Here is a 17427-nt window from a genome sequence, read left to right on the forward strand (position 1 = left end):
ATCATTGGGGCTCTTGGAGCAGCTTCTTAACTACTTTCTGGCCTTTAATCTTATACTCTGCTAGATCAGTCTCAAAAAACTGTTAACATGAATTTGTTTCAGTTTTTTTTAAGTATAAAATACAAAGCCAATGCAAAGAAATAGAGGAAAACAATAGAATGGGAAAGACTAGAGATCTCCTCAAGACAATTAGAGATACCAAAGGAACATTTCATGCAAAGATGGGCACGATAAAGGACAGAAATGATATGGACCTAACAGAAGCAGAAGATATGAAGAAGAGGTAGCAAGAATACACAGAAGAACTATACAGAAAAGATCTTCATGACCCAGATAATCATGATGGTGTGATCACTCACCTAGAACCAGACATCCTGGAATGTGAAGTCAAGTGGACCTTCAGTTCAGTTCAGCCACTCAGTTGTGCCCGACTCTTTGCAACCCCGTGAATCGCAGCACGCCAGGCCTCGCTGTCCATCACCATCTCCCGGAGTTCACTCAAACTCACGTCCATCGAGTCAGTGATGCAATCCAGCCATGTCATCCCCTTCTCCTCCTGCCCCCAATCCTTCCCAGCATCAGAGTCTTTTCCAATGAGTCACCTCTTCAAATGAGGTGGCCAAAGTACTGCAGTTTCAGCTTTAGCATCATTCCTTCCAAAGAGCACCCAGGGCTGATCTCCTTTAGAATGGCCTGGTTGGATCTCCTTGCAGTCCAAGGGACTCTCAAGAGTCTTCTCCAACAGCACAGTTCAAAAGCATCGATTCTTCGGCACTCACCTTAGGAAGCATCAATACGAACAAACCTAGTGGAGGTGATGGAATTCCAGTTGAGCTGTTTCAAATCCTAAAAGATGATGTGTGAAAGTGCTGCACTCAATATGCCAGCAAATTTGGAAAACTCAGCAGTGGTCACAGGACTGGAAAAGGTTAGTTTTCATTCCAATCCCAAAGAAAAGCAATGCCAAAGAATGCTCAAACTACCTCACAATTGCACTCATCTCACAAGCTAGCAAAGTAATGCTCAAAATTCTCCAAGGCAGGCTTGAACAGTATGTGAACTGTGAACTTTCAGATGTTCAAGCTGGATTTAGAAAAGGCAGAGGAACCAGAGATCAGATTGCCCACATCCGCTAGATCATGGAAAAAACAAGAGAGTTCCAGAAAAACATCTACTTCTGCTTTATTGACTATGCCAAAGCTTTTGACTGTATGAACCACAACAAACTGTGGAAAATTTTGAAAGAGATGGGAATACCAGACCACCTGACCTGCCTCTTGAGAAACCTGTATGCAGGTAAGAACGCAACTGTTAGAACTGGACATGGAACAACAGACTGGTTTCAAATTGGAAAAGGAGTACGTCAAGGCTGTATATTGTCATCCTGCTTATTTAACTTCTATGCAGAGTACATCATGAGAAACGCTGGACTGGAAGAAACACAAGCTGGAATCAAGATTGCTGGGATAAATATCAATAACCTCAGATATGCAGATGACACCACCCTTATGGCAGAAAGCAAAGAAGAACTGAAGAGCCTCTTGATGAAAGTGAAAGAGGAGAGTGAAAAAGTTGGCTTAAAACTCAACATTCAGAAAATGAAGATCATGGCATCTGGTCCCATCACTTCATGGGGAAATAGATGGGGAAACAGTGGAAACAGTGACAAGCTTTATTTTTTTGGGGCTCGAAGATCACTGCAGACAGTGACTGCAGCCATGGAATTAAAAGACGCTTGCTCCTTGGAAGAAAAGCTATGACCACCAAGACAGCATGTTAAAAAACAGAGACGTTACTTTGCCAACAAAAGTCCATCTACTCAAGGCTATGGTTTTTCCAGTAGTCATGTATGATTGTGAGAGTTGGACTATAAAGAAAGCTGGAGTGCTGAAGAATTGATGCTTTTGAACTGTGGTGTTGGGGAAGACTCTTAAGAGTCCCTGGACTGCAAGGAGATCCAACCAGTCCATTCTAAGGAAATCAGTCCTGTATAATCCTTGGAAGGACTGATGCTTAAGCTGAAACTCTAATAGTTTGGCCACCTGATGCAAAGAACTGACTTATTTGAAAAGACACTGATGCTGGGAAAGATTGAAGGCACGAGGAGAAGGGGATGACAGTGGATGAGATGGTTGGATGGAATCACCAACTCAATGGACAAGAGTTTGCGTAAATTCTGGGAGTTGGCGATGGACAGGAAGGCCTGGTGTGCTGCAGTCCATGGGGTTGCAAAGAGTTGCACATGACTGAGTGACTGAACTGAGAAAAAAACATACAGAAAAGCACAAAATTATAAGTATACAGTAGATACATTATCATAAAGTGAACAAAGCTGATAAATGAATAACTATGTAAAACAGAATTATACCAGGGGAAGTCCCCATTCATGATTCTCTGTGATCAATTCTCCCTTCCTCCCACCGTAACAGCCATACAACTGTTTGCTTGGCCATGCAGAGACAATGGGACTGACTCAGATCTCTTGTTGTTGTTTAGTTGCTAAGTCATCTCTGATTCTTTGCAACCCCAAGGACTGTAGCCTGCCAGGCTCCTCTGTTCATTGGGTGCTAGTGATAAAGAATCTGCCCGCCAGTGCAGGAGAACCAGAGACATGGGTTTGATTCTTGTGTTGGGAAGATCCCCTGGAGAAGGGAATTGCTACCCACTCCAGTATTCTTGCTTGGAAAATGCAATGGACAGGAGAAACTGGTGGGCTACAGTCCACAAGACTGACCACACACGGTGGGGGCTGGTGGTGGTGTAGGAAACATCCATACTTCCACAAACTATCTGTTCTACAGAAATAATTTGCTTTCCTTAAATTATGCTTGTGGAAATCATCCATGTTGTAATGTTACTTGGAGTTCATTTATTTTCACTGCTGTGTAGGATTCTAATATACGATATACCACAGCTGAAATACTCTTCATAAACACTTAGATTATTTCAAGTTTTATGCTATTATGAATAACACTACATTAGAGCTTTTCAAATGTGTTTTGTGAACACATTTTTGTAACCGTATGCACAGGTCCAGTTTTCAAACATACTGCCGGTTTTCCAAAATGGTTTTATCAATCCACACTCCTGTTAAGTGTGAGACTTTACATTCTGCGTTCTCATCAGTATTTGATATTTCAATCTGTCAAAGTTTATTCATTTTATGAGCATTTAATGGTGTGCCACTGTGCTTTCATTTATATTTTCTGATGATTAAGAAGGTGTCTTTTGTGTGTTTATTAGAAATTTGTTTTCTTTTGAAGTGCCTGCTTCTCTCTTTCCTATTTTCTATGAATTGTCTTTTTTCTTTTTTTTTTCAATTTGTAGTTATTTTATATATTCACTTGTGAGTTGCAAATATTTTCCACTCCATGGCTTTTTCATCCTGAATGGTGTTTTTGAGGATCAGAAGTTTTTCATTTTATGTTATCCATTTTGTCATTGCTTTTCTTCATGACAAGGGCTTTTTGGGTCCTATTTAAGAAATCTTTTCATATTCTTAGGTTTTGAAGATATTTTTTCTAAGTAATTTTTGAAAACTTTTATTTTGCTTTTGTTTAGATTTACCATATATCTGAAATATATTTTTGTAAATAGTGTGAGGTAAAGGCTGTTTCTTTTAGTTTACATGATTGTCCAATTGTCCCACTATAATTTATTGAAAAGCCCGTTCTTTCCTCACTGCTTTAAAGTGCCCGCCCACCTTTGTCTATGATGACTAACTTATCCCAATTTCCCTGAGAGTTTCCTGGTTTCAGCCTGAAAATTCTCTCTTCTGGGAACAGCCTCAGGCAAACTAGGATATATGATCATCTTCCTTTTGTCATAAATTGTGTGTGCATAAATATGAGTCTATTTCTTGAGTCTCTCTTCTGAACAGACTAACAAGCCCACTCTGTCTTAATTAGCTTTATAATAAACTTTGTTATCTTCTAAAGAAAGTCATCCTATCTTATTCATTTCCAAGAGAGTCTTGACTATTTTGATAATTTTTCATTTCCATTTTGGAATCAGCTTCTCAATTAATAGAAATAAAAATTCCAAGATTGGGAATGCACTGTTTATATATGTCAGTGTAGGGGAAATTAGGTGTTCCTAATTTTGAGTTTTCCATGCCATGAATTGTTTAGGTCTTCTTCAATTTCTTAAGTAATGTTTTATAGTATTCTGTGTGGAGGTCTTATATAATTATTATTAAATATTAAAAAACCTGATTTTAAAAATATTATTGTATGTGGTGGTGGTGGTTTATTCGTTAAGTTGTGTCCGACTCTTGTAATCCCATGGTCTGTAGCCTGCCAGGTTCCTCTCTCCATGGGATTTTCCAAGAGAGAATACTGGAGTGGGTTGCCATTTCCTTCTCCAGGGGATCTGCCTGACCCAGGAATCAAACGCAGGTCTCCTGCATTGCAGGCAAATTCTTTACCGACTGAGCTATGAGGAAAGCCTCATATTATTATTGTTATATTATTTTATATTATATATAGTATTGTATACTAAACATATTATTGTGTGTATCATTATTCATTTTTATATTCTGATACTTGTTCTTTATATATGCACTTGAATTTGATATATTGGCTTTATGTTCAAGTGACTAAATTCACTTATTAATTTTAAAATTTTAAAGAGTCAGACATGACTGAGCGACTGAACTGAACTGAACTGATAGGTAAGTTAAGCATTCTTAATTATTTTGCATTTTCTACATAAAACAGGTGGCTGGCTCATAGGCTGTAGTTTGCCAAACTCTGCTTTAGTCCAAGTTCACACTTCTTTTCCTGGAAAGGAGTCTCGTCTGCCTGTCTGGTGCGCTGCATACATGGCGGATACAGCAGGTGGTCCAAATTGCTGCTCATGAGCACAGTGTCAGACTCGAGCTTTCCAAAGCTGTCCCTCCTCTCTTAGATATTGACTCAACTGTGCCAAATCTATTTCCAGCACTCTATTTCTTTGTGTAGATCCAATTTTCCATCTAGTATCATTTTCCTTCAGCCTAAAGAATTTTCTTTAATATATCACATAGAGCAGACACTCAAGGAAAGAATTCTCAACTTTTGTCTAAAAACGTCTATCTCACCTTTGTTTTGAATGACATTTTCACTGGTGAAGTGAAGTGATAGTCACTCAGTTGTGTCGGACTCTGTGACCCCATGGGCTCTTTGTAGCCCACAGGCTCCTCTGACCATGGGATTTCCCAGGCAAGAATACTGGAGTGCGTTGCCATTTCCTTCTCCAGGGGATCTTCCCGACCCAGGGATTGAACCCAGGCCTCCCACATTGCACTCTTTACCGACTGAGCCACGAGGGAAGCCACAGCAAATATTCACTAGGTAGTTTTTTCTTTCTGCACTTTTTGGATGTCATTCCATTGCCTTTCGGCTTGCATATTTTCTAGTGAGATGACTGCTGTCTTCCTTCTGTTTTTCTATATTGGGGATCACAAACTTTCTGTACTTTAGTAAATATTTTTTTGTCATTCCAGGCTAAATAGTCTGTGTCACAACTACTCAATTTTGCTACTGTTGTGTAAAAACCACTATGGATGATAGGTAAACAAATAGGTGTGTCAGTATTCCAACAGGATTTTATTTATGAAAATCCACGAGGCAGAATAGATATGGCTTGAGGGCTGTATAGGAGAAGGCAGTGGCACCCCACTCCAGTACTCTTGCCTGGAAAATCCCATGGACGAAGGAGCCTGGTAGGCTGCAGTCCATGGGGTCGCTAAGAGTCAGGCATGACTGAGCGACTTCACTTTCACTTTTCACTTTCATTCATTGAAGGAAATGGCAACCCACTCCAGTACTCTTGCCTGGAGAATCCTAGGGACGGCGGAGCCTGGTGGGCTGCCATCTATGGGGTCGCACAGAGTCGGACACGACTGAAGCGACTTAGCAGCAGCAGCAAACTCTATTCTATATGTAATGTGTTCTCTTTCTCCAGCTGCTTTTAAGAGTTTCTCTTTATCATTGTTGTTAAGAAATTTGATTATTATGTGATTGGGTGTAGCTTCTTTTATATTTATTCTGCTGAGGGTTTGTTGTGCTTCTTGGATTTTCCATTTCTTTATTCATTTTGTTCATATTTTTCTTCACATTCTTTTAAGGTTAAAGTTTGTCAGTTGCTTCCTTTCCATAATTTGAGCCTGTTTCTATTGATTGTGTTTTTTTTTTTCTGAGTATGAGCCATATTTTTCTTTGAATGACTGATGATTTTTTTTTATCAGATCCTCAATATTGTGAATTTTACTTTCTTCAATGCTCGGTTTGTTGTATTCCTTTAAAGAGTGCTGGACTTTGTTCTGCATGCAGTTACTTATACATGAGTTTGATCCTTTCAAGGTCTGCTTTTGTTTTTTTCCCCCCAAAATTTAAGTGTTTATTAAGAGTTAAATATAAACATTGACCTACTGACTTACAGAAAAATAGGTTATTTGGGGAATTGTTTGTACCTGGACTACAGTTATATGCTCGTGTAACATGATTTACTGGGGTGTAGGGTCTTTCACAGCAAGAATAGGAGACTGGAAAGGATATTTTATAATTGTAACAGGGAAATGATAAAAGAAAATTTCACATATTGTGATACAGAGAAGTCATTCTGGCTTATACATGAGTTAAGGTGAATTTTATGCTAATTAAAACAGCCTGCTTGTGTAAAGACCTGCTTTGAATCTTTGTTGTTGTAAAGCAGCAGTCCCCAAACTTTTGGCACCAGGGACTGGTTTTGTGGAAGACAAGTTTTCCACAGACCAGGGATGGGAAGATGGTTTAGGGATGACTCAAGTGCATTAATTGTTCACTGATTTCCATCATTATTACATCAGCTCCACCTCAGGTCATCAGGTTTTAGATCCTGGAGGTTGGGGGCTGTGAAGGATCAGTCTTTAATTCTAATTTACTCCATTACTAAACTATGGTATTTTCAAGGAGAAGCACGAAACCCAGGATAAAACGGGAGACTAGTCAGTTTGGGAGGTTGGTACAAGAAGACTTCAGCATATTGACAGACGAGCAGGAATTAGTCAAATGAAAGCAGGGAGGGAAAGTGGGGTCAGGGGAATGATGTGCTTACTGTTACTTGCATGTGGAAGTCTAGAGATGGCAAGTATATAATGTCTGAGTAAGAACTGGGTTTCCCTGATGGCTCAGATGGTAAAGAATCTGCCTGAAATGCAGAAGACCAGGGTCTGACTCACAGTCCAATATGACATGGGAGGGCAGAAAGGGAAGAATGGAAGAGATAAGGCTAGTAAAATAAGCACAGGTTAAACAGGGGTAGCAAATGAGTTTGCTCAGAACCATATTTCTCAACTGTTGGGATTACTACCTACAGGTTTCAAGAGTGGGTCTCACTTTTCTTTTTTTTAAAATGGTGTTTGGAGTGCAAAAGAATAAACAATTCAGATTATAGACATTCTATTTCATAGCTTACTGCAAATCTTTATTCATATGTAACTTGCTTCATTCTTTTGCTCACGTTTTTCTCCTACTTGTTACCGTCCCTCTTTTGGAGCACTGACTTTGGAGTTCTGAAGACATGGATTAAAATCTCAATTATGACTTTGAAAAATCTCAATTTCTGATTTTTTTAGCTGCATAGTTTTGAGCAAGTTCCTTAATCTGAGTCTTTCCTTTCTTTATCCATAAAAGAGTAAAGGAGGGCAAAGGTATGAAGTCACTTACAGGGCTGGTATAAGTTCAAAAGACATAAACATCTATCAGTACCCACCACATCATCTTTTATCATCTGGTTGACACTTACGCTGCTTCCAAATAATTAATATTACGATAGTTTTAATCTTACTTAATCACTCAACATGTTATTATCTTTGGATAAAAGTCCTAGAGAAAACAATTCCTTTTCTAGCCCAGAAGTTCTCAACAACGGCTGTACATTTAAATCATGTGAGGAACTTCAAAAAATATTGATGCCCAGTCGCCATGTAATTTAATAGGTCTGGGGCTAGGCCAGGCCTGGTAATATTTTTTAAAAACTTTCCAAGTGATTCTAACATTATGCATGGTTGAAAACCACTGATCTACCAAGGGAACGCTAACCTTTTCATCTCTCTGAAATCAAGGTGTGTGTGTGTCTAGCACACAAAGCAAAACTTGAAAACATGAGATTTATTAAGAGAAAAACAACTGCAGGCCATAACTGACACTGATGATGAGAGTTGGCTACACACTTGGCTGACTTCTTAGATTCTATTTTTAAAGTTAAATCCACACTGGTTATGTAACACTGGGGCTAAAGGTTTTACATAACAAATCCTTTTGATTTTGTAAAACCCAGATAGTTGATTTGTTGAATAAAAATCTTTATTTCACTTCTTTAAAACTATTTCTATAACCGAATTTCCTTTTACACAGAAAACCTGAGGTTTTTCTTTATAAGTTAACTTTTTTTAAGAACTGTTTCCTTTGAATCCTTGTTTTTTAAAAATCCTTCATTCGAGTTTCATTCACTTCCAAAAAGGACTCTATATAAGAAAATTAGTAAAACAAAAAATAAGGCTAACATTACGATGATATGACAGTTTGGTAAATGCATATATATATATATATATATATATATACACACACATAGAAGAGCCTTTTAGACTTCTTTTTTCTTTTATTAGACTTCTTTTTTAAGATTCATTGGGTTTTTTTGGGGGGGTTATTATCTTTTTTGTTTTTAAATCTATTTTTTAAATTGAAGTACAGTTGATTTAAAGTGCTTCAGATTACAGCAGTGATCCAGTTATAGTTAGTTAGATATGTGTGTGTGTGTGTAGGTATACATATACACATACATTATCTTTTCAGATTCTCTTCCAATATGTTATTATAAATAAGTTCATTTGCATAATTTTTTTTAGATTCCACATATAAGTGACATCATATGATATTTGTCTTTCTCTGACTTATTTCACTTAGTATGATAAACTAGGTCTATCCATGTTGCTCCAAATGGCAGTATTTCATTCTTTCCTATGGCTGAGTAATATTCCACTATATATAAATAACCAAATTTTCTTTTATTCATTCATCTGTTGATGGACATTTAGGTTGCTTCCACATAACTATTACTATAGCTGTAATTTTAAAAGGAAATCTTTAACTTCCAGTTTTTGGTAGTGGTATGAAGTTAATCTAAATATGCTCAGTAGTATGCTTTTTTTTTTTTTTCCCCCTTGTGCCACACCACACAGCACCTAGGATTCTAATTCCCTAACCAGGGATCAAACCCATGCCTGAATTGGAAGCACGGAGTCACTAGACTACCAAGGAAGTCCCCATGCTCAGTATATTACATAACTAGAATTTCATCTTTGTTATCATTTTGAATATTTAACTACCTTGACACATAAAAATCCTTGAATGACTTGCTATTCAAAGATAAAACTTTATGTAGGTTTAATTGTCTTTATGCAAGTTCCTAGTAGAAGCAGTTGAATCCAATATCAACCCACCAAGTATTAAATGACTTTACCAGTTTCAACAGATGCCGATTGATATAGTCTGACTATAAATCATTTTCTAGCCAGTGGATAACTGAACACATAACTTAGACATTCACTATTAGAACAACAGGAAGTCCATAGGAAAGAAACTTGATAAAATTCCTTCTGGTTCAGTGATTTGTAGGGAAGAGAAATCTCAATTCTGTAAAGAATTTCCAGTTTTAAACTAATCCAATCAGTTTTTCTAATCTTCCTGATGACCAGAAACAGGTTAGGAATGGGAAGTAGTAGAATGAAGATGAGGATATCTGTTTTTAACCACTGCCATTAAAAGCTTGGGAAAAAGATAAGTCCCAAATCAACAAAGAACATTCTTTCCTTAAAATGTTTTAAAAATAAATATATGACCAATCTTCAGAACTATGTACATGATGGGTAAGTTAAAACTTTTAGGAATGGAGACAACTGGCATAATTCCTGAATACTGTATAATCAAGACCGAGAAGAAGTGACTTGTTTCCAGTTTCCTGGCAAAGAAAATGTGGGATGGTAGGGGCTGACATTGACATTTTATCTGAAACTGTGAAACAGAAACAATTGTGCAAAACACATGACTCAAAAAAAAAAAAAAAAGCCCAAATGTACAACTCTGAAAATATATGATCAATATTTAATATTCTGAGGATTAAGTAAAAAAATAAAAAAAAATTTTTTTTACTTGATCTAGTTCATTTCCTCTGAATTCTTGTAAGAGTTAAAAACAAACTATCACACTTTTTGATTTACAACCATCAGATTTTACTTCAGGAAAATCTAATACCTTTTAAAAGTTACAATTTTAATGTTAGCACAAAAAATTACTTCCTAACATTTCATTTTAGAAAATCTTTTCTGGAGCCAAAGATTCTTATTTTTGAATTACAGTACTGCAAGGCACATACAGAACTCACCTCCTTCAAAACACACAGAAGATATACTCCCTGAAATAGAATTTTTAAAATCCTCAATTAGAAATACTACAAAGTTAGCAATTCTTAGGTAAAAATGTGACTCCTACAGGATCATGCACCTTTCTTAAGATCAAATTCAGCACATATGTATAAATAATCCTTTTTTAAAACATTTTTACTTGAAATGCAGAGACAAAGTACTACAGCTCGATAAAGTTTATGTTATTGCCTTCATAAGAGACTGTATCATCGCTAGTATTCTCAAAGACTTGAATTTAATAATGGGGTAACTACAAAGGGAATAAAATATTTTCTTTCTTTTTAAACAATATTTCCTTCACCTCCAACACACAATTCTTTTATAAAGGATGCTAAGTGAAATCTATTTTCTGTTCGGTAAAACTGAGCACAGGACCATTTAAATGCCTCTAACTAAATTTAATGCAGCTTCATTAGGGACCAGGTACATATTTTCCTCTGAAAATTTTTGGTCAAGCATGTCTAACCATAAAAGCAAATGGAGTTTTAAGAGGTAGATTTTTTTCCCATGATGCATTTTGTTAATAAATGTATTGTCAAGAAAATAAAACAAGCACTGAGTGTGTTTTCTTAAAGTATAAGGGTCTAATGAAAAGAAAAATAAAAGATAGATATGATATTTGTTACAGTCTGACATTTTAACAGTCATGGTATTGGATGTTTTGTGACCAGTGCATTTTGGACTCTCTCAGCATCAAAATACGAGTCTTCCAACTGTATTAAATCCGCCTCCACCCCCACCACCAGTTGGTCCACAGCTTCCGGGTGGATCATTGTCATCAAATCCATTGGGCCGAAATGAACAGGATGCAGATGCAGCTTGTAGGGCCCGGGCTCGGGCATTCAACTCTTGTTCCTGAAATTTAAAATAGTTTTTATGACATTAAAACTCTAAATACCATGGATGGGTATATCATCTATAAAAATATTTTTCAGTTGCTTTAATCCTTAAGTATCCTTCAAATCTCAGTAACTTTAAAAATACTTAATCCTTATCAAATCATACTAAAGTACATAGTCACAGATGGAGCAAACAAGATAGAGAGCAAAATCCTGGTGTAATTCTACAGAATGATAAATCCTAAAAGCCATTCTCTGTCAATACCCCACTTTAACTGAAGCCCCACAGTCTTCAGATTTCTCTACAGAAACATCAGTTCTTGCACAGCTCATCAACAAATACAAGAATGGATTTCTTTCCTAATATACAGAACACAAAATTCAAAGGTTATGACAATGGATTATCTACTTTCCGTCAAGTGGAGCTGTTTTGGAAGTGAGTGATTACAGTAAAAGGTATAAATAATGAAAGAGGGCTCAATTTTTTCCTGCCCTTTCCTGAGAATATTTCTCAGTAAATAACAGATCTCATCTCAAAAACACTGCTAAAGAAAATGGAGCCTGTCTTCTTACAGTATTACTTAAAACCATCCCCTATCAGATTATTAGAACTTTTATAAGGACTCATATTCATCTCTGTGCCAGACATATATTAAGTGCTCAGTAAATATTCATGATCTCAAACTAGAACACTGTTAGGTACTTAGCCATGAAAGGAACAAATATGAATAAACATTTATTTATAAATTGCAAATTAATTTGGCAAGGTGTTGAACTGGATTCTAAAACTGACATAAACTCCTAGGAAGAATAGGCAAAATATCCTGGCATAGGTCCATTTTCTGGGAAAGCGTCAACAACTCTCAAATGAGGTCGTTAGTGTCAACAAGGTCTAAAAGGCACTGACTGGTAACGCATAACCCTTAACTGATTACATAAAACCATCCTGAAGGACTCTCACAGTGCCATCAACATTAATAATAAAAACTGGACTATTTCCAGCTTTTCAACTTAAAGTCCAATTAGTTTGCTCCTCCTGGCAATGTAATATTCAATTTCTAGCTAAGTTTTCTTAGTTGACTATTCTACCCTCTTCATGAGATGCCTGAGTTTTATTATGGAGGAAAAACCTCAGGCATACCTTGACATCTATCTCTATATCATGGACACCCTGGTTTCTCAGTAAGCATACATGACTGCTCTGTGATTCCCAATACACAAAATGATCAACAACCACATATTTATGGCTGAATGTGATCATAGATGAGAAATCCTTATAGCAGAATGGCTTAATTAACCAGTCTCTGATAGGCCCTTAGAAAGGCTTTTAAAACTTAATTTATAGGATATTTCTCAAAAACAATTTTTCCATTAACTCTATCAGCTACAACATCTGTAATTGCTGGCTCCTCTGTATCATGTCTAACCACACAGTATTTCTCAGGGATTATATTAATTTATTCTTCAATTTGTAAAGTTAGAGTAAGATTACATATGTTTGACAGATTAAAAATAAAAGCTGCCATAGCGGTATCAGAAATAGACACAAAAATAAGAACAGAAATACTCCATTCTGGCTCTATAACGTATTAAGCTATCTAAGCAAGCAATGAAAATATGGCTCTGTATCTAAGAAACAATATTTGGTTTAGGATACAGACCTTGTTCCCTAATGAAATAAATAAACTGAGTAAATATGCAAGGCAGAGTTCAAGAGTTCTGCTCAAGAAGATCTTGCCTAGACTCTATTAAAAAGGGATTTCCCACCAGAAACTATGTTGAAGAACCTACACGACACAAAACTGAGTAACCCCACTGCTTCTGAGACACCTGAAACCTATATTATATTATACTTTAAGATATAGAGCTTCTCAAGGAAGTAAGATTCCATTTTTACTTTTGTAGTTATTTATATAAATACATGGCTGATGGAGAAAAGCATATGATATTCCGTTTTCAGAAGATAAGCTTCAACTATGGATAAAAGTACAGGAAACCACTTTTCATTTTATTTCTTTTAATATAGATGAGAATATTAGGTAAATTCACAAATTTATAAGTAATTTTACCCAATTTTATATCAAGTATTAAAATTAATTCTTATTTCAATAGTGGACTATTGGTCAAGTAACAAAAAGGAGCTACTGTTGCTTTGGGACAAAAACCTTTCAGTATATTTAGATCTCTCATTTAAGTACATCTATAAACATAAAATTGATCCAGCTTTTTTGTTTGTTTTAAATTACACAGATACAATATATACTCTTATGTATGAGATACAATATATACTCTTATGTATGATGTATGATGAAGAAAAATATTCAGACAAACTCCCACCTCCTCCAAAGAAAGAAAAGAAACTGAACAAGAAAGGAGAGGATTATCTGCAGTTAGGGTAGAACACATGGGGTTAGGCGATAACCATTCACACATCCTTTCTCACACTGGATCCTAACAGAAAGCACGATGTTTGTATTCCAGACGCTAAAAGAATGGAGATACTCCTAATGGAAGCTGGGGGTAGAAGTATATGAGGAACAAGCCCTTTCCCAGATAGACTTCAAGATCCCCAGTTTGCATTGCTTTCCTGTGTGTCAGGTTATGTTACAGAGTAGAAAATAGCTTGTGTGGTAGAATTTTTTTGCCTAGGTTTTTCAAAACCACTAGTCCTTCCAATACTATAAAGAGCAAGAGTCTTTCTAACACTTGTAAATCTAGCTGTGACTTAACTCCATAGCCTTACTTTTACTAAGATTTGGTAAGTTTTTTACAACTATTTTATAATTAGGCAGAATGCCATTTCTTAAAGCCAAAGTTGTATCCCAAACATAGCAATCTATTACAAAGCATTATTACTATGAAATGGGCACACACTTTTAACTATAACTCAAGAGTGAATGTAAAAACAGCACTGGAAATGAGAGAAAAAATATACACATATATGTTCCAAGTGTTCAAAACTAAAGAATGACAGCTGAAAACTGCTATATATAAAATCTCACCACATAGTCTCACTGCTAGGCAACTATGAAGACACGTTCACAGCAGAAGCACCATAGCTCCTAACGCAAACTTAAAACACCAGAATGATTTGGTATGAGAAACATCACCATTCAAAACTTATCCATTATATTTCTGTAGTTGAGATTAAATAATATGAAGTCTAAATATATCTGTTTCTAATTAATTTATTTCTAAATAATTTCTAGTTGGGTATTTGTTATTGTAATTTGGTTCAAAAAGGCACTTTAATATGAAGCTTTAATAGCCTAAGAGTCTTAATACAGGTAAATAAATAATATCTTAAAACAGGTAATAACTTTAATGTAAAATGAAGTGATAACTTTTTTGCATTAGACAACTGGACAATCTGAGACTTAAAATGGAATTTAGAACAACTGCACAACACGAGAAACTGAATCAACAAAGTACATAATGGTTTTTCTTTATAATGACATAAGGATAATAAAATAATAATGAAAAGAATGGCTCATCACAAACACTGTAAAGTAGGATGTAATGGGCTAAGTTTTTGGCAGTCCAATTATAGAAACTAGAGTAGCTTTTGTATATTTCAAAAGTCAAGATTGCACTGGGCCTTATTTTCATATTTTACATTGTAGAAATTCTATTTCAGCCTTATCTTCTTACCCTCACTCCATCTTTCCAATGTTCAAGAATCCTGATGATTCCTATCTAATGGCTTATCTGATATCTAGCGAGAAGTACATGGTTGAATATATTCTATTACCTTGATCATAAGCCTTTCTGGTAGTGAATAAGGAATATGCTGAGTTTCTTATTTTTTTTTCCTGCAAAATGTATTGTTTCTGTGTAATCCTGGAACACTGCCATACTCCTTTAAAAATGTATCATGTATCATTATTTGAATATTTCATAGTACAGTATACTTTCCCACAAATCAGTGCTGTTTTTTCTCTTATTCTGTATCTTTTAAGAGTCTGTAACACAAAATTTTTAGAAACTTACATATTTAAACTCATAAAATCATTTGGTGTGTTTATAATACACCTACAGTTTTAACTCCTATTTACTGTTGGTCTTTTATGTTGATAGCAAGTTGGCAGGTTTCAAAGAAAAATACTTTCAGCAAGGTCTATATTAACTTTAAAGTAAGAAAAATCTTTGTGAAAAGTATAAGTATATTCAGCTCATATGAAATCCTTATTCCATAGTTTTATTTACTGTTGTATTACTGCCTTGATTCTACCGATCAGGTCCTTAAAGAACACAAACATCTGTTGTGTACAGATTCTACCTTTTAGTCTCCTTTTAACCACTTGTCAATAGTTCTTAAAGTATTTATACAAAGGTCAAGAAGAAATAAATACAAATTTAGCAGTTGTTTCCCCTGGCAGGTGGAACTAAAAGGAAGAGGAAAATATTTCCATTTTATTAAACTTCCTATATTTCTGAATGGCATGATTTTATAATGATCAGATCTTTTCTAATTGAAAACAAAGAAGGGCTTCTATACTGCATCTAATTGTGACTTTCCATACCTAATTCATAATATTAGCAAGTAAGAAAATTTAGTTATATAGGTTGAACCCATTTCATATGAACCCAGATTCAAATTTCAAAATCACCACTTTGTAAACTCCTTGGAAGTGTAAAAGGTGGATTTCAAAATTAAGGCAAGCATTCAACCATTTATCAATTGCTTAAATAGCTTCTACAAATGATGATTATGTTTCCAACTTACCTGTAAATATAGTTTATTGTCTTTTGTTATAGCATCCATTAGTTCTTTCTGTAGAGGTGGTTCTCCATTTACCCAGAGTCCAGTGGTTGAATTGTTACCATTTAAACCATCAGTACTGTTCTGTCTCTTATACAAAAGTACATAAGCTGTATCCTTGGGAAACCTACTCGTAATTTTCTGGACTGACTGAAATGAAGTAAACGTCACTCGGCTGTCATTAAATAAAAACCATTCTTTTGACATGTCCTTATTTTCCAAGTCCTGTTCAATCACTGTGGTGGGATTCTCTCTCCCTAGTAAGTGATTCCGGGAGGAGGAAAACGCCAGCGTTTCAGGCTGGGGGCACGTCTGGCAGGGGGACTCTGTTCCTGTGACGTTTCTGGCATAAGAATAGTAATGCCCACTTTCTGAGGACACACCAGAGTGAACGACCACAGAACTCAAGAGATAGGGCACCAGTTTTGGGGAGCAAGCTTCTTCAGTCCCAGAAGGCTTCAACTTTTTAGCTAGATTCTCACTAATGTCAGTGAAGTCAACATCTAGAGACCAACTTTCTGACAATGAAGAGAAAGGAGTTCTTTTAACTGGCAACTCCAAAACCAGTGGCAGTGACACATTGTCTAGTATTTTTCTTCTCACGTGATACTTCTGATCATAGGAAAATCTTAAGAGAGTAAGGATAAGGTATTCAGGTTCCTCTGTGATTTGCATAGTTTTCTCGGCATTCTGCAGAGAGGCACAGTTTTCACAATAATACTGGTTGTCACCAGTAAGAATCTCTGGAGCCAAAAAATAATTTAATAAGTCAGTCACTGAAGGTGTGGTCTCACCTCCTGGTTTCTGAGGTACATCTTTATTAACAAGCATCTTGCTAGAGTCATGAGGGGCAGAAGTGTCTTCAGTACAGCAGAACTCATCAGGACTGTCAACCATTCTTTCATTCACAGCTGAGTCGCAGGCAATGGCAATGGCTGACGGGTTACAGACACCTGGTCCTTCTGAAGGACCAGGCCCGCTGGCCTGTGTTAGGCCATCATCTTGTGTACTGGGTGATGATGCTGGATCTTGAAAAGACAAGTTTTCCACAGAAGAGGAAGGACAAAAGGCCAGTGAAAGATCTGTAAAGGCTTCCACTTTCTGTGAGGTACTCCTGCAGTTCAGACAACAAATGTGAGTTCGCAGTTTTCCTCCAAACATTTTTTCAATTAGCGTCTTCTCACCGTCACTTGCACAATGGGTCTCTGTTAGGACAGCTGCTTTAATGGCTACCTCTTGTAAAGAAGTTTCACTGCATCCTGGACTTTCAGAAGACTTGTGTGAGGACTGAACTTTCAAGATCTTTTCTTCTTCATGGAGCCTGCAGGAGAGTATATCATTATATAGCTACTTCGCTTAAATTTAAATGTCAGTTCTACTCA

At 36.2% G+C, this 17427-nt stretch overlaps 1 protein-coding gene across 1 annotated transcript in view; it reads right to left on the minus strand.

The window, feature by feature from the left end:
* Positions 1–10234: 10234 nt before the first annotated feature.
* Positions 10235–17427, minus strand: part of USP38 (ubiquitin specific peptidase 38) — a 33797-nt gene continuing 26604 nt past the window's right edge. Inside the window, exons 9-10 of the mRNA XM_052654704.1 lie at positions 16010–17366; positions 10235–11299 (exon numbers count right to left, since the gene is read on the minus strand). Coding sequence (XP_052510664.1) covers positions 11138–11299; positions 16010–17366 — 1519 coding nt within the window. The 3' untranslated portion in view covers positions 10235–11137. The remainder of the gene's footprint in view (positions 11300–16009; positions 17367–17427) is intronic.

This window comes from Budorcas taxicolor, chromosome 17 (assembly GCF_023091745.1).
Source record: "Budorcas taxicolor isolate Tak-1 chromosome 17, Takin1.1, whole genome shotgun sequence".
Taxonomy (NCBI): Eukaryota; Metazoa; Chordata; class Mammalia; order Artiodactyla; family Bovidae; genus Budorcas; species Budorcas taxicolor.